The sequence below is a fragment of the Ciconia boyciana genome, chromosome 7, assembly GCF_034638445.1.
Source record: "Ciconia boyciana chromosome 7, ASM3463844v1, whole genome shotgun sequence".
Classification (NCBI taxonomy): Eukaryota; Metazoa; Chordata; class Aves; order Ciconiiformes; family Ciconiidae; genus Ciconia; species Ciconia boyciana.
This window is the reverse complement of record NC_132940.1, coordinates 61,180,808-61,200,573: the sequence shown is the minus strand read 5'-3', so window position 1 is coordinate 61,200,573 and position 19,766 is coordinate 61,180,808. Positions and strand designations below refer to the sequence as shown.

At 40.2% G+C, this 19,766-nt stretch overlaps 1 protein-coding gene across 6 annotated transcripts in view; it reads left to right on the top strand.

Annotated features, from left to right (window-relative positions):
* FNDC3B (fibronectin type III domain containing 3B) overlaps positions 1-19,766 on the top strand; it is a 215,028-nt gene that overhangs the window by 181,435 nt on the left and 13,827 nt on the right. For all 6 annotated transcript variants that reach the window (XM_072868986.1, XM_072868988.1, XM_072868987.1 and 3 more), the window contains 2 exons: positions 4,397-4,609; positions 17,817-17,983. In XM_072868986.1, coding sequence (XP_072725087.1) covers positions 4,397-4,609; positions 17,817-17,983 — 380 coding nt within the window. The remainder of the gene's footprint in view (positions 1-4,396; positions 4,610-17,816; positions 17,984-19,766) is intronic.

Sequence of the window (19,766 nt, the reverse complement as noted above, 5' to 3'; positions counted from 1 at the left end):
GTCTTTCCGTTTTATTGACATAGCCATGAACCTCTGATTATAGGGTAATAATACGTGGACTGGTTTTCTGTGAACTGATGTAACTAGAAGTGAGTTAATAAATATTCCACAATAAATAAGTATTCAACAGTAATAGAAATACCGATTTTCTGTTACACTCTGTTCCCAAGCTTCGCTCAGTGCTTTCCATAGTAATTGTGCTGTGCTGTTGAGATACTTCACTGCCAAACAACTTCTGATTTTAAGAATGCTTATTTTCTTCTGAAGTTACATGGTTTACAGAAATGCATAGTAGCCTTATTAAATTTTAATAGCAACAGTTAATTTTAATTTGGTTTAGGATTAAAAAGTCTAGACATTTTAAATTTCTAAACTGTATCGAGGAAAAGATCTTCCAAGATGAAGAGAGAAAAACGCACGTGGATGCTGAAGTTAGCAATGCTTAAGTGGGTTATAGAACAAAATTTATGCTTCAGAGTGTAAAACTAAGTCTTGTTCCAGGCCCAGAAGAGTGCAGTCTGAGTGGGGATCTGTGGGGCTGGCTTGTCCTGGGGGCTGTGTAGGGTTACTCGCCCTTACGTTCCGGCTGCTGCTGATGGTAGAGCACGCTGCTTCTCCTCCCTCTTGAAGTCCGTGGCATTTTAACTCCCACAGGTTTCCACAGGGGCGTGTATTGCAACTGGTGGCATTCTGCTTATGGGAACTAGCGAATCAAACTCTTCTCATGTCAGACTCTTAAGATTAATTCAAAAGTGATTTTTCAGTTTGTTGGGATACTATACAAAGGATTTTGGACCAATCTGAAAATAGCATCCTGTTTAGTCTGTTTATTTTCCTAGTTCAAAAACCTTATAAGATAGTCTGTTAAAGATCTTCTAGTGGTTTCTAAATTTGCCTAGTCTGATTTATTTTTTTCTAAATGTTTAAAAGATGTAGTGGGAAAATGTGAGAATGAATACAGATATTATTGGTCCAGGGTCTGCAGAAGTAGGTACTATCCCTAAATATAGGCTTTACATTTTCAAAAAACTTACTTTCAAATTGTGGTTGTCAGATTTTAAAACCACCTTTCCAAGACAGTGTTTGGGGTATTTTAACTTAGAGACCATGAGTGAAAAAGTTGAAAGGAATTCAGGAAGTGGTTTTATTGCAAGTATTTCCACATGTCTATATACTACTTTTACACAAAAATAAAGAATTTATTTTTTCCCAGTATCAGTTCTGTAAACAGTAATCGGTTTCCACTTAATTGTGGAAGTTCTCTTCCCCCCTATGGCTGTGCCACCCAGCTGGAGGAGCTCGGAGTGTTGCAGACTGGGGCAGGGACATGAGAAAGCACCTGAGCTGGAGCAAAGATGCTGCCGTACGAGATGTTCTCCCATCACCATGTGCTCTCCCTCCTCCTCCAGATGGTCCTTCTTCCTCTCCTTTCTTTTTCCCTTCTTCCTTCTCCCCTTCCCTGTGGACATCTCCAAGGCCTGATATCCATTGAGGAGACGCTGCTGTGGTTCAGAGGGAGGTGAGAGCTGGGTCTGGGTTACAGTGCCATGTGCACAGGAAACCAAAACTGGTTGGTTGTGTGCGTCTGGCAAAGCTCAGGACCTGGGTATGTTGGTGGCAATTTACAAAGAGTTTTATGGTGGTGTAATGAGCAGGAAAAGGGTGGCCATATCCAGCCACATTAGAGTCAACTAAATCAATTCTTGCTTTCCCAGTATCATCATTCATCTGGAAGGATGCCTGTCTCTATTTTAAGGCTTAAGAATTTCCATCAGTCTTACTGTGCTCCAAAGTCAGAAGGGGGAGGGGGTGTGCATATTTGTGTGTGTCAGAAGGTGGGAGCAAGAACACCATGCAGCAGATGAAAGGAGGGACAACAAATGAGGGAAGAGGAGGAGACACACTTTTACCTTGTGCAAATACCTGGCGAAGGGAAGGCAAGTAAATGCAGATGTATGTTCATGCATGTATCTAAAAAGCACATCTATCGGCTTCTGCTTAAGAAATGTGATGTGATATTTGAGAGAGATTAGTTTCAATCACTACTTACTTTCAAGTGTGGTAGCTGCCATTTGGAAATGAGTTAAAGTTATGATGCTTGAGGACAGGAGAGGCTTTGTTGTTACTGGGACTTTGGATAATACAAAATAAAACCGGAATAAAATGCTATGTACTCTAGAGCGTGTTGCTGTAATCGATCTACAAAAAAGTAGTAGCATTTTGTAATGTAGCTGTTACTGTTTATGTGCAATATGGTAATGGATAACTTGCCAGAATCCAGTGAAAATTCAGGCAGTTCTCACTTTTTTTTTTTTTTTACTGGAAAGACCATTAAATATTAATGTAATGACTCTTCAATCTGAAGCAAACCAGTAACATAATATGAAATAAGATCAATGCCTATATTAATTACGCTTCTTAAGATACTAGAAAAGCCTTTTGTTCTTTTTATGTCAAATGCTTGTATGCAGCAGTTGAAGAGGAGGCTCCCACTAGGTCTTTCTTCATACCATCCGCCTTTTGGGAGGCAGAGGATGCAATCACCGTTGTATAGTGTTGTAAGGTGGTCAGGATGCATTTCCTGAAACCAAAAAGAAGGTTAAAAGGAAAATGCAGCTCCACACCAAGTAATACTTTACCCTTGTTAATGGCTAGGTCAATACGCAAAAGTTTAACCACACATTTACACGTGACTGTGTAAACACAGTGCCTTCTTACAATGTACAATTATTTTAGCTGCCTAATCAGTAGATAAGGCTCTATTATTTTGCAATATGTTTATTAATAATTTAACCCTTTTTATTCTTGAAACTGCCGAAAATATGGGTTTGGGGGTTTTTTAATGGAGAGTATTGTTCGTATTGTTCTCTGGAGTGTTTTTCCCTCTCCCTTTAACTCTACCTAATCTTTTTCTAATGGTAGAGCTGAAAACTTGCTGTTCAAAGCAAAGTAATTTTTCATATGTTGTTTACATGAACTTACATCACTTTATGTACTTCAATCAAAATAAGTAGTTATGCCAACCAAAGACAGTTCTATTTATCTTCTGCTTTCTCTGAAGCAGGCAGTCGTAGGGGTATACCAGGTTTTGCTCTTCTGCCTTCTCCCCCTATCACCTTCCCCAGGGACTTCTGGCTTCTTGGTGGCTGATAGTTTTGAGAAGAAGCAACGCTTGTAGAGAGTCTTTTCCCATGAGAAAATACTAGGCTGCTGTGCACAGGATTTCCAAAGTAAATGGCATCTGTCCAGCTATCTAAACTAGACTGAACTATCTAAAAAACCTAATTAGTTTCCCCCTTCTGTTTTCTCTTATTTTCGCTTCGATGTAACAAACTTCTAAAACCTTTCAGGCTGGTTTGTACCAATATTTCTATTTACACAGTCCTCAAAGCTCTCTTGAAATGCATATTTCACGTCTTTGTTAGGATGTTGTTGTTGATGTTCCCATAGTGAAAGACTACTACTCTTCACTCATTCCTATAAGCAGATTGTCATTGTGCAAATTACTAAACTAAGGTGCAGACCAATAAGAGAAAGTGACAAAGCAGAAGCCAGAGTCATTATCTTAAGAAAGAGAATTTAGAATACTGGCTCAGTCTTAAGAATATTTCCAAATTAAATCTTCTATGACTAGGTAGGTGGTCTGCTTTTCTCTTCTTCTAAATGTCCTTAATGCGATTCAAATGGCTCAAGAGCTTTTATGCATCTTGTGAGAGTGACTTGAATCCAACTTTTATTTGATCTAATAGATGGTTCAGTGGTGGTTAATATTTCCACAGTTTGTGTAAGACGTGTAGAAGGTTTGTGTATTTAACCTTCTTAGCTCTTCCCAGTAGAGTTTAATGTACTTAGTGTGCTTTGTGAGACGCTGCACACACTGAAATGACACTGTTCTTTGGTCTTCAGAGATATTTACCAACATGGAGATGGGTTTCATGGCAGCGATACCAATGCTTTCACTTAATGATTTCACCTAAATTAGTCCATGACCTTTGTTAGACAATCACAACACACTTCTGCATTTTATTTATTCATAGTTACACACTTCATGTTTTCCAGGTTGCACTTGTATCTGTGCTGCCGCTCCTTGTTCACGTGGTTAAAGGGACTGCCATCAGGTTCTGAGATTGCTTACCCAAATCTTCCTCCCTCTGCCTTACTGCATTTCTTGGTATCTTCACCGCAGCTCTTACAATATAAACAGGATGATAATACTTGTTATGTTTACAGAGCCTTTCGTTTTGCGAAAGCAAAGCACTGGTAGCTGGGAGCAGGCACTGTGTTAGTGACGGAGCAGTCAGGTCCAGAAGGCTGTTTTGTTTCTTGAGACTTTTTATACCAAGAACCTCGTGAAAGCACTTTATTTAACGTTTACCTTTTTTGTTGTTCGTTTTAGGATCAGGATCCAGGCTGTCAATGAAATTGGAGCTGGACCATTTAGCCACTTTATTAAAGCAAAAACCAGGCCATTACCACCCTTACCTCCTCGGTTAGAGTGTGCTGCAGCAGGTCCTCAGAGCCTGAAGCTGAAATGGGGAGACAGCAGTTCCAAGCTTCACGCTACCGATGACGTGGTCTATATCTTGCAGATAGAAGACAGAAATAAAAGGTAAGTGATATCAATCCTTTCCTTGTGTTAATGGAAATGAATTCTGTGTGAATTCACTGTAAGAAAAATGTTGTTTTCCTGATTACTTCATACCTACAAATATATACAAAGTATTGTTTTAATAGGGATTCTGTGCCTGTAGTCTAACTGAGCAAATTATGTAACGAAGCTGTTAAAGTTATTATAGAACAACAGAAATCAGTGCTGTACAGTTGAAATTTTAGCAAAACCCTGGCTCCTCTGCCAGTAAAAGTTAATACCAAGTTTCATGGTCATAGTGCTTTACCCTTTGGAATATGCAAAACAAAGATGCTGCACCCAGCGTGCTGTATGTATTAATAAAACAGACGGTTACGAAATCAGAGGTCTAGGAAAGGCAAAACTGAGCAGAACAAGGTTTTCTGGGCAACATGATGGTCAGAATTTTACAGCTATAATATTTTGGAGCATTAGAAAATACGAGCTTGGCATCAGCTTGGTAGCTACACAATAATTATGGAATAAGGATGCAGAAGAGCTCATCCACCATGTTTCACTTCCCTAAAATTTTCTTCAAAGCCATGAGAGCTTTTGGTGTGCAAGAAACACAGAAATGAACGTTAAACAGTCAGTGCTCAGCAAAAAGTATTTTCCCATGCAAACTTTGTACAGGAAGATTTGCTAATGTAGCTGCAAAGTTGTGATGAGATATATTCAGTAAAAAAAGGGAAGGAAAGAAAGACAATGTGTGAGTGTCGCCTAACAGTCTGAGCTCTTCAATGAATAAATATCATAGATGGCTCATAATTTACTAAGAAACACTCTCAACTAGTTTAATTAGGTAAAATAACTGGTGTATCAAGTAGATAATCCTTAGAGACCTTCAGTACAGATCATAATTTGGTGTAAATTAGCATGATTCCTTTAATTTAAATAGAGCTGTGCTGAGTTTATGCCAGCTGAAGATCTGGCCCAAAAGCTCTAATTGTAAGTAATAAGCCCACCATGAATAATGACTAAATACCTCCCAGTATCTCAACTGTACTGATGCAGAGCGGGTACGTGCTCCCCTGTATTAATACTGAGAGGTGTCCAATGAATATAAATGCCCATTTGAAAGTCTGACAGATAAAAACAGTTTCTTCAGAGTGGAATGATGCTTGGCAGGAGCCCATCACCTGCAGCAGCGTGTGATCAAGTCAGCTCTAAAGAAGCATCCAGCAGGCTGCTTTTGTTTGCTTTCATGTAGCACTGCAGGTAGGATGGTGAAGAACTGTAAATTGTTTTAAGCCTGTTTTTATGTTGGAGGAAATAATAAGTTTCCTTGTAAGAATAAAATATGTTATGTTACCTGGCAGCAGAGAAGGAAAGCTTTTTCCCCTTTGCTTTTGCACAAGGCTTTAGCATCATCCTTTGCTTTTGCACAAACTTTTCCCGCTGCAAATGGTCTCTTAAGAGTTGTTAATTAGGAGAAATTTGAACTTGTTAACTCTGCTAGGTGGTCTTAGCTTTAAATTTGGCTTATGGTCCACGTGGGCTCCCCGAGATGCAGAGAAACCACTCATCTCCATTGCACTGTCTCCTCCTGCTTGAATGAAGTCCTCGCATGAAATGGCTTCCTTTGGTGGTTGGGTTTGTAGCAATTAGTTCAGATAATACCTGAAATGAGCTGTAGCCCTGAGCCCTCCGGCTGATGAAGTGCATACCGGCGTGGGCACAGCAGAGGCGTAGAATGGGTGCACTCTTGTCTGTGCCGAGTGCTGTGTTTGAGAACAGTTGGAGCTGGCAGGTCTTGGCAATAAGATCTATTTATTTGTTCCCTATCTGACAGTCCCTTTTTACTCCCCATTGTGCGCATCGATCACAATGAGAGATGTTCCTGAAAGGATACAGCAGGAAAGTTTTGTACATTCAGGAGAGCTATCATTCCTAATGAACAGAGAATGACAGCCCACACATGAACTGGTAGAAACAGCAGTTAGTTACAGAGGTAGCAGTCCTCTCTTAGATCATTCCCATCAAATAAACCGCATCGTGACTGAGGGGTTACTCGCTCCTGTGTATGCTTGTGAAAAATATTGGAATACGGTTCTTTGAGCATCACTGGCCTCTTTAATTGCACAGTGGTTTAACAGGCTAATGCAGGTAAACTGTGGATGTCTAATGGAATAATTAAATAGAGTAGAATCTTTCAGTTGGAAGGGACCTACAACGATCACCTAGTCCAACTGCCTGACCAATTCAGGGCTGACCAAAAGCTAAAGCATGTTCTTAAGGGCATTGTCCAAATGCCTCTGAAACACTGAGAGGGTTGGGGCATCGACCACCTCTCTAGGAAGCCAGTCTCTGGTGAAAAAATGACACCAAATAAATTATCTAGAAGGATGTTTTGGAGTCTTTTATGGTTTGAAAGGGTTGTAGGAAGGTTCCATGGCGTCCCCTCTGTTGAGAGGAGAGATAGCACCTGACTCGGGGGAAGGGGTGTGGCGTAAACATGGATAACTCAAAATTGACCTCTGTCATATCCTTAGTCTTTCAGAAGATATTGTTACTGTATTCCCTGAGACATCTGAAATTACTTTTAACAACTTTATATTGAAATCCCTCACCTCAGTATTACAATTTTCCCTTCTTCAGTGAATCTGAGCATGCAGTTTGCTTACTGTAACATTGCTTACTGATGAGGTTTAAAATAGGAGTTAGCTTTAAAGTGCCGTTGAAGCATTTTCACAAACAGAAATATAAAGATGAGCAAAGGATTTAAAAAAAGAAAATAGTAAGTGAAATTCTGACTCTGATAGCTTTAATGGCCTTTCTGTAAAGATTCAGCTCCCGTTTTATGCAGTGATAGTCAGCCAGTGCTCTTGAATGTGTCCTGGTCATTAAGAATTGTTTTTGACTTTTCCATGCTGTAATGAGGTATAACAGGCCAGTTGTTGGAGACTAAATGTTTCATTGATTGCAAGACCTGTGAAACAAAATACTTGGAAATCTCCTGATGCTGATTAATGTAAGGGCTTGAAAAGGTGTGCACATCAGAAATGTACCTGCTTTAGCTCTCATTTGCTCTTCAATGTGTGACATTTAGGAAGATCAAATTAGCATCTCTTGTCCTTTCAATTATGTGTAGCATTAAGTGGGAATAAAGAAAAATCTGTTTCTAGAAAGCACAGTACGTGGGAACGTTAGTTGAGAGTAGCTGACCTTTATGTAAAGAGGACTATAAAATTTCTTTTCTTTTTCAAATAAACTATCAGTTGTGACTTCATTTCCTAACTCCAGTAATGTCAAGAAAATCATGTTAATCAAGTTGCACTGTTTTCCAGAATACTGTGGATTTTTCCTCTCCAAGTGAAACAAATGAACCTAATTATAGTAATGCTTTTGGTTTTTTCCCTGTACTGGTAATTAGTCTTTAGTTGTTCCTACAACTAATTATACCTCTTAGTGTCTTAAAATGCTTACAATATCCAGTCTGAAAGAGAGAATTAGCAAGTACATTATTAGTGGATCATTTATCAGTTGCTTGTGTTTCTTTTAGATGAATATTTGTTGCAGTTGAGATGAATTCTGTGATTTTTGTGTGCATACAGAATCCAAATAAAAATATATATAATTATATGTTAAGGGAGACTCATTGGTAAGGTTGGCTAAGAAGCAACCTAAACATATTCTTTAAAAACATCAATGAAGGATCATTGACAATTCTTAATAAGTCTGCTTTTGTAAGTGGATTGTAAGAGATGGTGTTTACTGGCATTCTAAACTGTAATTGCCTTTATTATGGTTATTTACTGAATAAATGAGTTACGACCCCATGTCACTGGGTAAACAGTAGTATTTCCCTTTCATATCATATGAAATATTATTTATGTGGATATTAAACCGTTTTAAAATACTTTGCTAAACTATACGTGCTTGCCATTGAAGGAGATGATATCCTTCAATATAAATGAAAAATTGATCACAAAATAGAACTTGCCTAACGACTATAAATATTAATTGGGCACAGTCATTGTGCACACGCTGTTCTTCTGGTTAGGATATGAATCTCCCAAAGGCCACAGACATACATCGATGTAGTCCTGGAAACTTCTAGCGGCTCCAAGGAAGGAACGACATTTGTAACCAAATGACATAATCCCTTGAACTGATGTCTTTTACTTGGCGAATTTTGCCTTAACTTGAATATTTATTTCAGGAGGCATCACCCCTCACATTCCTCGTCCCAGGAGTGCCTGTTATCATGGTGCAGGCAGCAGAGGACATCTGAGCTGTAAGCTCGGTAGACTCTCAGTTGCCTTCCAGTGACTCCGGTTCTCTTTCCTCGCTCCAGTTTGGTAGGTTGTGAGTGGAGTCTTTAGAGCCTAGGTGTGAGCAGGGGAGACATGCAAGATTTTCCCGGTATCGAAGGGAGATGTATTGTCCCATCCCTTTCAGTGCCTTCTGACCCAGGGGTTAGGGATGCTCCTGGCAGGACTGTCTTTTTCAATTGCTTGATAAGCTATTTCACTGTTTACAGAAAGCCTGTAAGAAAGAGAGAAAAGTATCGTATTATAAAAATCTACACCAGTATTTTCCAAGGTGAGAGGAACCAAAAAGCACTTGTCAGGAGGTGGCTTCCAAGGGAAATTAAAACGTGCTTTGAACAGGAAAGCTGGTGCAGAGATGCAGATGGCTTCATTTTTTCCGCAGAAAGGTTCAGTTTTAGGAAGCTCCTAGCTCTTCCAGTGATTCTCCTGTCATTCTGTCGTCTTCACCCAGTGATGCTGGAAACCTTTTCTCCCCCAAACATGCTGAAGTTGTATATAACAGAAGAAACTATTTTCCCTTTGTTCCAGCACAGTTTCTCTGACCTACTTACTCCTTAAAGAAGCATAACAAACAGCAGAGAACCCACAAATGAAATGGAGACCATCTGTCACAGCGTCCAGTGCAGTTTCCCTGGCTGTAGGAGTGGAATATCATATCTGAGGGTTTGGTCTCAGCAGCAGTCTTTGCAGAAAGACAGTGCCAAGTACAGCCTCTCTGTGTTAGGAAGTGGTCATATGTATGAGCCTCGACACGTATGTTTGCTCTGCATTAACGTGCAGAGAGGTAGAATAGAAACACAGAGAGATAAATTGCGAAACGTGCTGCCTCTGTCTGATGACTAGCATAAGCGTTATCTGGTTACTGCAAGTTTCAAGCAGTCTAATTAAAAAATTGTTTACACTCATGATTTGATCCAGACAATTTACACCCATTTTAGCAGCAATTACTGATATGTATCAGGCCTACTGGCTTGTGAAATTGTATTAAAATATAAAATTAGATATATTAACATATCCTTGCAAAAACCTGCAGGAAAAATCATTTTAATACTGGGTAAAACAATGATGAAAGGAAATTAACAATTAGCACCAAGACATATGGCATTCTACAGTTTACTCTGCAAGCCTGGCTAAATAGAAAGTTAACATTCAGAAAAGTCTTTCAAATAGTCTGTCTTCATTTCATATTGTTGCGTTGTGTGGATGAGTATTGCTATTAACAATAATCATATTTATATTAAGAGCATTCTGATCAGATATTTGGGGCTTTGAAGTAAGTGCTGTGCAAATGAAAGAGAAGAGGAAGAACTGTTTCAAGTGTAAAAAGCTTACCTTGTTGATGCATTTCAGCTGTCTTCCTAGAAACAGGAGTAAAACAACATTTTTAGTAGATATGAGTTAACTGTGTGCGTCATCTTTTGAGACAAAGTGAGGTGAGAGAAAACCGTGTTAAATGTTCGAGATGAGATGTTTCAGATATTAGGAATCTAGTGAGACACAGAATTAGGTGCTATTCCTTAAGTACGTTCAAAGAACCCCTGGTCTGGTGGGAAATTTAGTAGTTAACTACATAGAAACACAGTGGACAAATTTGCTGTTATATTTTGATCAGTGTACATCTGCAGGTACTTCGGACTTCACAAGTGTAACTGAATAGTCAAACGGTAGATCATAAATAAGAGCAGCATCCAGACCAAAGATTGCCGCCATAATGAATGCTATTTTCTGCACATCTGTAACGACCTCATAAGAAAAATAATGCCTTATCAGGATAATGACTCCTTAATATCTAAAGTGGTAATGGGGTTCAGCTTGGAGCAACAGGAACGCGTTGGCCAGTTTTCCAAGAGCACAACTTCAGGTTCCAACTTCATTTTGTTGAAGTTGGTAAACTAGAGACTACACTTTGCTTCTTTAGCGAGCTTTGCCAAACCAGATTACTGAGACTATCGTGTCAGTAGATAGTCCTGAACATGATGTGCTGAATGAGATTTATTTTAAGGTTCATAGATGTTTATATTAGTTGCTGCCATACGAGGAAAGTGGATTGTAATGCTGCACAAGAAAGATAAAAATGCGTATGTCTAAGAGCATTAGTTTGCTGCTGCTGAACTGTGTTTTGTTGTGTTTTGGCTTCAGCTTTGTTAAGCCTGCTCTTATTCATATCTACTGTTATTTATTAATACATTGCTATTGCAAGCCATGGTGTTGGTAGCTGCCTAGTAATCTAGTTCTTCTTGCCTGCATCATTTCAACAGGCCATTGGATGCTGTCCCTAATTTCTCCCAGATTTTTCACTCAAATGCTGTTAATTCACATGAAGTTGTGCTCAGTATTGTCCTCCCTATCTGTTCCTTGGCCTCTCATCTGGCTGTACACAGGAATCATCTGGCAGATACTTTGCTGATCTGTCTTCCATTTCTCCCGAATGTGCCCAGAACCTCCATCCAAAAAAGTAATTTTTCTTGCTGTGGGGGAGCTTCTGTAAGTTAAGGCATCTCCATTTTCAATAATTCCAGACATTTCACAAGTGACTATCTGTGGTAAATATGGATTACATGCTCAGATTCAGCAGCAGATGGAAGACGATCTAGTAGAAGCAAGCTAAAAATCAATTTTGGGCTGCAAGTACTCTTCATCTAGCCTGCAAATGTGCTAGGTAATTAAGCAAAGAAAAAACTCTTCCCATCTGACTCTTATCACTTCTCTTCCCACCTTTTTCCGATCTCCACTTAGTTTGCTTTTCTAAGTATAAGGAAAGAAAAGTTGCCTCCTTCAGTGGGTCCTGTTGTTATTTTTATTATGCCTATAAAAAAAAAATTGTATTGACAGTGCATTGTGGAGGTTAGTTTCTAAACATATTATGAACAAGCATACATCATAACCTTTCCAAAAGGTATCTTCTGGAAAACAGATCTTCGGATCAGAGGGGCCAAGGCATCCCATCTGTTTGCTCCACACCTCACGTTAGGGCTGGAAGTCAGGGTTGGTGGAGGTTGAGGGAGCACAAAACCCTTTTGGGAACCCCTGCCAGGTGTTTCCCTTCCGTCAACACCTAGCTGCAAACGACGATGCCAAAGAGTGGCTTGGAAGGGTGCCCCAAAACTGCCGTTCAGCTGGCAGTGCTGAAAAGATTGGGTCAGCCTGGTACTGGTTATAGGAGGAGTGCTGGTGGATGTGAGGATGGGGGCTGCTGCAGATGTGCAGCTTTTCTCTTTACGCTGAAGATTTTAAAATACAGCAGAAATTTAAAAATCATGCATTGACTTTACTCCTGGATCTCTGCCAGTCTAACAGAATAAAAGTGCACTCTATACTTACGATGTGGACCAGAGAGACACGTCAGGGTGCTTATGGCTGGGGAAGGGTAAGTTAGCACATAGTGAGAGGAATTAGTTCATCATACTTTCTACTTAGCTCCTGGTTTCAGGGTTCCTCTACAGCTTCTCTTGAAAACACAAAATGGTCCCTCCATTTTGACCCTCAGATTAGTGAGGGTTTAACGACTTAATTCCATTCTACTTCTGGCATCTAGGTTTAGCAGAGATTAATGACACTTTCTCTTGCATCAGCAGGAGCAAGCTTCAACATCAACCCAAGAGGTGTTAAACCTTCCGATCTGCTCTGGCCAGGCGCGGGGGTGATTGGGACGCAGGCAGATTCCAACACGCAGAGCACGATGAAGGGAGCGCTGGCCTTGCTGGCATCGTTGGAGATAGGGACTCCTCCATACTGGAGCACTGTGGTCTCCAGGGATCGGAGCCGAGTTTGTGAAATGAAGTGCAGGTGCAGTAACTCCGGAGAAGCTGTGCCCAGCAGAGGAGCCCCTCTTTTGCTTTTTTTCTGCTCAAGAGAAAAACCAAACAAACTTCCCTTTCAAAAATGGAAGTTCTCCATCTTGTGGGATGAATTAGATGTTTTGGTATCAAAGCTTTGCTTTCCTGGGTGCTACCTTGTAGTGTAGGGAGCTGCTGGTGGGGAAAGAAAATCACGTAAATAAGTGAGTGTTTGATAATGTTCTTTAAACAAAATAGAGGAACGGTCTAAAAAAGTAAGTGGGGGCTATAAATTGTGCAGATAACAGGGATGTTGCGGTAAGAATATTAAGAGCTGTTGATTTATGAAATTCATGTACTTTAGTTTCTAATTATGCAGTTGCCCTTGTATGCTGAAATGAAGCCTCAGGTCACCAGGTCAGACCAGTGCTATATTAATGATTTCTCTCCAGCCAAAATTGTGGCAGATCACCATATTTTTCTGGGAGGCAGTAACAGAATCATTTGGATGGCTATTTTAGCCTTTGTACTTGGCTCAAGATTGCTGTCTTATTTAGTGCTGTATGGTAGATTTTCTTTCAAATTAAATTGTTGTAAGGACAAATGGGTTACTAAAATATAAACAAAACCCAAGAGTTTGAAAGGGAACCTGCTGATTAAAATGTGCTGAGAACTAATGAGCGGAGGTAGAGCGAGTACATTCATATGCCTCTGCTCGACTGGAAGTGACTAAAGTGAAGGCAACAAAATAGCTGCAACATGTAAAACATTTCCAAGAAGATCTTCACTGAGAATAAAAAGGTATTGATGAAAAACTAACAGCAGTGGTGTCTCCCAAACAATCATTTTAGGACATTGTGTTCTCTCTCCTCCACTGCGTGTAAGTAAATGAATAATCCGTGACCGACATGAGAATGGCTGGCAAGGGGAGAACTGGGATCGCTGGAGTGAGATGAGGGGGAGGTGCCCTCCGGGGAGGGTCTCCTTCCCTGGAGAAAGGTGCTTTCTTTTCAGTTTCTGCTGTAACTTTACTGGAGAGAGAGGCAACACTGCAGCATGTTAAATTTGAATAATACAGATTTACTTGTGGATGGTGCAAACTTAAAAAAAAAAAATATTGCAGCTGTATTGAGAGTGCCGTTAAACCTGCAGAGGTAGTCTTTTTTTCAAAGACAGGGTACCAGTTTAAGGTATACAGCCTACTGCCTTTTCAATTCAACTGGGCAAACCTCTTAGAATTGAAAATTTCTTGGTGCTTATTAGCACACTTCAGGGATTCACACAGATGGTCTGAGCAGGTAGAGGTAGGAGAACGAACACATCTTGTCTGAGACACGCTTGAGCATGTTTTGTGTTTTGGTTTTGTCTGTCTTGGAAGGGGAGAGTGATGAAGAAATAAGAACCCCAAGTAATGCACATATTTCTGTAAGTGTGTTCCTGTATAGGAACAGGAGCACTTTTGGCTTGTTTAAACCCCTTGTGTCCCCGTACTGTCCCCACAGTTTTACCAATACAACTGTCCTAATGTAACAGTGGACCAGCTAAGGAACTAATCCAATATAAGACTAATCCAATATAATTTACAGAGATCTCTAACCTCTATCAGTTCTCAAACCCAGTTCATCTTTTAGCCCTATAAATATTGGTACTGAGGAGCAGCATGGGGATGGGAACAGCCAGCTCAGGGAGGTTGGGGCGGGTGTAAATGCCACATTTCCACACTCCACCGCAAACATTAGCATATTAGTGTTTGGGTGCAATTTCACTACAGTTTAAACTAACTTTTTCAACATTGCAGCTAAAAGCATTTCCATTTTGATTGAAGGGACAAGAAGTGGCAGTTTGTCAAGCTGCAGTATTTTGGTCATGTTGAACCGTGTGCCCATCCCTCCGCCCCAGCCTAGCTGCGTGGGGAGGAGGGATGGAGGAGGCTCTCTGGAGCCATGCGCCTGGCTCCTTCACAAGTCTCCCAGCTCCCGTGGCCTGATGTGCAAGTTTTGTTGCTGCCCTGTTGAGACTGGGACTTGTGTCTTCTCACATTCAGTTTATGAACGACGTAAAGCTCTGTTAGGTAAGTGAAGTGGAATGTAGAAAAAAATCCACCATCCCAGTGTACTTCAGCTATCGCCCTGAAAAGCCAGAAAGATTTTTCATGGCTGTGCTTTGTTAATGACCATGCTTATGGCATCCCACAGCTGCTGAGAAGGAAAACGCGTTGTCCATGTTCAGATGGGGAACTGAGTAGAGGCTGGAAGAACGTGAGGGGGAGATAGAGAATGTGGGAGCTCCTCTATATGCAAATTAAGTCAACTTTTAAATGCATAGGAGACTAAGTCCTTGCAAACAAGCTCAAAACTGGCTTGTTCTTAGGAAAATGTATGGAACAGGGCTTGGATAAAGCACAGTGAACAATGTCAGGCTTGCCAAGAAGGCAAAGGTTCTTAAGTTCATTGCGGTCCTTCAGCAGAAAACCTGGGAGACTGAAAAAAGATTGTAGGATAAGTTTCCAAGTCTATAGCGATCTACATCAAATAACTACACTATTTTTAAAAATAACAGAAATAATTCTGGAGGAGTATAAAGTAGTACTTACTTTAGACATGAGGAAAATACTAAGTATTTCAAAGTTAAAATGTTTCATCTTCATTATGTTTCTTACATCGTGATCTGCATTTTCAAACACAATTACAAAGCATTGTTGTCATAGTAAAGCCTAACAGCAATTGAATTTGATTGACTTAGTGATCAGCCTTTCTTCTTCCAAAATTGGAAGCCCTCTTCCTTCAAAGATGGTTGAATCTCAGAAGTGTAAGTGTGCTTCCGTTACAGTCTTGTGTATTGAACATGGATGCAAGCTTTTCTATAATGGTTTGTACTTTCATTACAGATGTTTTTTGATATAGAGATAAAGAAGTAAAAAGGGGTGGAGATGGTAACCGGATAGGAGTAGTAGTCCAATTCCCAAATGACAGGAGGAGCTCAAGTGTTTTGCCAGATCACTTTCAGTGTTATGAAACCTTAATCACATTCAAAAGGTGAAAGTGTAACTTCAGGACTAAGTCATTGGTATTCCCCATATAAATATGGCTAGCAAGTGTACCATAAGCCCAGACTGGGGTATGGGTGGGCTTGTGTGGTAACTGCTAAGGCATATTTATCCTCCCTTGCTTACCTAGCTCCACGGATGATTACAAAGAGGGCATTAGTCTAAAATACTGCATTGCATCTTTTTTGCTATCTGTTGCCCTTGGATCAGGGTCAGAGACAAGTCTCAGCACTCATCTATGAGTACTGCAGTGGTTTCTGAGCCAGCTGCCTGATTGAGCTACAAGAAGTGGAGAGGGAGAGACAGAGTAGTCTTGTCTTTTCAGTCTTATTGCCCTCCTAAATATGTGTGCTTTGTTCATCGTGCAGTGAATCCCAAGAAATTTTATTTCATGAGAACAGGTCTTTGGCAGTCTTTTGAAACGTGCCATAGCTGCTTGTGTGAGCCTCAAAAATGTGGGATATCAGGCAGTCCTTAAAACTGTGGAGACATAAGGTTGAAAGAAAAAAAATTATTCTTTGGAAATTGGCTCTAGAATCTCTTAAAAACTTGTGGGTGTAGATCTTTGATTTCCAATCAAGGTGAGGGGCTCACTAAAACTCAGTGGGGGTAGTAAGTCACATTAGTCCTCAGAGTACATTTCCAGCAATTTAAATTACCTGAACATTTCTTTTTATTACAGATGGTTCTTGATCTCTCTGTTTGTACTTCCGTGGATTTCAATCATAATGTAATATGAATTGATTTCTGTCCCTGAGAGCTAATGACAGACCCAGTTTCTTTGAAATGCTCGAATTGGTTATACGGTGCATCTCATGCAAAGCCAAAGGACTTATTATCCAGGGTAAAGCTAGCACCTAGACAGGGAGGTCAAAAACAAATCTCTTTGTTGGCTTCCTGGTGATTTCAAATCCGCTGAAATGGTTAAGATATTTGAAGAAGTGTACTAAATCACAAAAAAAACTATGTGATCCTACGCAGTGAATTTTATGTTCTCCAGATTCAGGACTACTGCAAGTAAGACCTGTTCCCCAGTGGAGGCGAAGCGGGCTGATGCAAGATGCTGGCTGCTTCCTCTTTAATTACCTTCACCCCATTCCGCTCAGCACCCGGCGGGTCAGGATCTCAGAAATTGCTGGCTAACGTATGACTATTGCTGAAAAGCATTTATCTGAGCAGAACAATTGAAAACAGAAGTTAGATTCTCTCTAGCAACCTGTACTTTTTTTTTCTTGTTTTTTTTTTTTTTTAGATTAAGTGACATTGATTTTGTTCTGCGTTACATTGTTGGACAAGTTTGTGTGTGCTGACGTTTGTTCTTGTCAATGGAAGTATTTTGGAAGTGGCTTCCTTAGTGCCGTGTCTTTTTCTTCTTCTCAGCCTGCACGTGAGCAGAGCTGTCAGCACGGATGTCCCCCAGAGCTCCTAAGCTGGCATCCTTTTCCATTCCCCGTATTCCCCTCGCTATAATCATGCCTTTCCACTCATAGACCACCATGTATTCTCTCTGAATCTGTTTCTGTCTCTGCCGTTTGGCTGTCTGCAGTCTGTAAACTCTTCAAAACTGAGAAGTGTGTAATGCATTACACACAAATTACACAACCCATATGTTCTGATTTAAATAGAGTTACTCTGGCTTAAGATGGCACGGATAAGTGTAAGATGTGGTCTTTGGGTCTTAATGTGCGAATAAAGTCCAAATCAAGCAATAAAAGATTCAAAGTATTAATCTCGTTTTAAACATACTTTTAAACCAGTAGTGCACGCAGTGTATTGTAGCAGAACACAGGTTGAATCTGTTTTGATTACTAGGTAGTAGGAAATGCGTTGACAGATGTTTTTTCTAATTTATGTAATCATTTTGGAAGGTAAGTATTAGTTGCAAAGGAGACAATGAACTTCTGCTTTCCCTAACCTACTAATCATTGTTAGTGTGTTAATAACATGCCGTTTTTATACTTGCCTTTAACAGCTCTGCAAAGCATATTGTGCCAATTTTCACAATATGGATACCTTGTGCTGGTATGTGTAATAGCCAGAAATGTCAGTGCCACTCCAGTGTAATTACATGTTCTCATTTCCATTGTTTTCAGGTTTATTCCGATTTACAGGGGACCAAGTCATACGTACAAGATACAGAGGCTGACAGAATCCACTTGTTACTCGTTCAGAATACAGGCGGTCAATGACGCTGGGGAGGGACCTTTCTCAGAAATATGTACCTTCTGCACAACTAAGTCAGTCCCACCTGCAATCAAAGGTATGTAATAGATTTTTTTACATATGCATAAGTAACACATAATTATTTAAGTAATTGGTAAGTATGCAGTGAGTTTGTAAGGGTTAACATAACTATGCAATAACACGTGAAAAATCAGTTTGTGCTGCTTGTATATTTCTGTGAATTGTGAAGTTACATTACAGTGGGAAGCTAAATTATCACCAAAAATTTCATAGAGACAATATAAATATTATACCAACCACTGTTGTTATACATAAACTGTTAAAATGCTGCTGCTAACAATAAAGCTTACCAAGGGATTGCTCTTGATACTGCAGCACTTCAGAAAGAGGTGTAACAGCTTTAGTATATATGTGTACATACCAACTTAAGCATTAGTAAAGTTGCATGTTATTTTAAGTTGTGTAGGTGATGTTCAGCATAGCACTTTAGAGTTTATTTTTCCTTTAATTTATAAAATAATAATGGTATTTCACATACATAAAGCATTAGATTCTCTGTATCACTTAGCATGTGTTCCCCTAGGAGAACAAAAGGCCTAATTAAATGAAGTTTTATAATGAAACGTCTTTTATTGTGCGTAAATTTTGGCCTAAGTAATTTTGCTCCTTCCTTCCAAGGAGAACTATTACAAAGGCAGCGGATTCGCTATATCGGCTATCAGATAAACTGAGCTGAAATCAGATGCGCCTTTTTTTCCTGTGTGCTTAAAACTCCTTTGTCAAGCAGTACCATTTACTGTGAGAAACCGCAACTGTTAAGGTGTCAGAGAGGTTTCATTTGCTCGGCTGTATTTAAAATCTGGCTTTGGTGATTTTCACACCATTCGTGATCAGAGATTTAGAGAGGGGAAGACACTGCTGGGGTGTGACTTCCCCGGTCCCTAGGTTAGCTGCTCTGAATCACCCCCAGGAAGAACAACAGTCTCGAGTGCAGAGAGAACATCGGGAGATTGGCTTCGCTGTGCTAAAATCCACGTATGCGAGAATCCCACCTTCGTTTCTACCTGCATCTGGATATCCCCTGGGTTTTGGCATTTGCTTCAGTGCTGTGTACCTGTATGTGTTTGGTATAAAGTTCAAGGGTAAATATACTTACCCAACAGTGAATTATCCTGGTTCACTTGTAAGATACGCTACCCAGCAAAGCAAAGAGAGCTCGTGCTAGATGAACCAGGCTGGCGTAGGTGACGGTAGCAGGGAGGGTGTGCTTCACAGCGTTGGCATCATCTGCCGGTTGTCAGAGTGCCTGGGCACAGGCGCGTCACTCGCGAATGCCGAGTCCATGTTGCCGTGGCTTCTCTTAGCTGCACTAAGTGGATAAAGCTAGCACAGGGATGCCTGCATGCACTGTAGTCACATTTTCATTTTGTTGGATAGAAATGCATTTTATTAAACTCAGATCTCACCTAGGTTTTTGTTTTGAACTCCCTGCCTGCCTATTTAGTTCCTGTTAGATATGACTCATGCTCTAGACTGAATATCAAGCAGTTAAAATACGGTGCAGATACCGGGTCGTGTGTGGGCTGGGACCACAGGTACATTACAAAATACGGGCTCTCACAGAGAAAAGGGCACAACAAAAACTGCGTTAGTGAACACTGCTGTGGGGAGGTAATGCCATAGGGAAAAGAGATCTGTTGAGGCAAAATGATGGTGTTGATTCCCTTCTGTGTTCAGAGCAATACAAAGGAATGTAGGTGATACATGAAAAACTGTATTAAGTTTATCAGAAGCACGTGCTTATTCTCCTATAAAGTATCTTAATTACTCACTTAGTGATGCCAACCCTAAAATAGCAT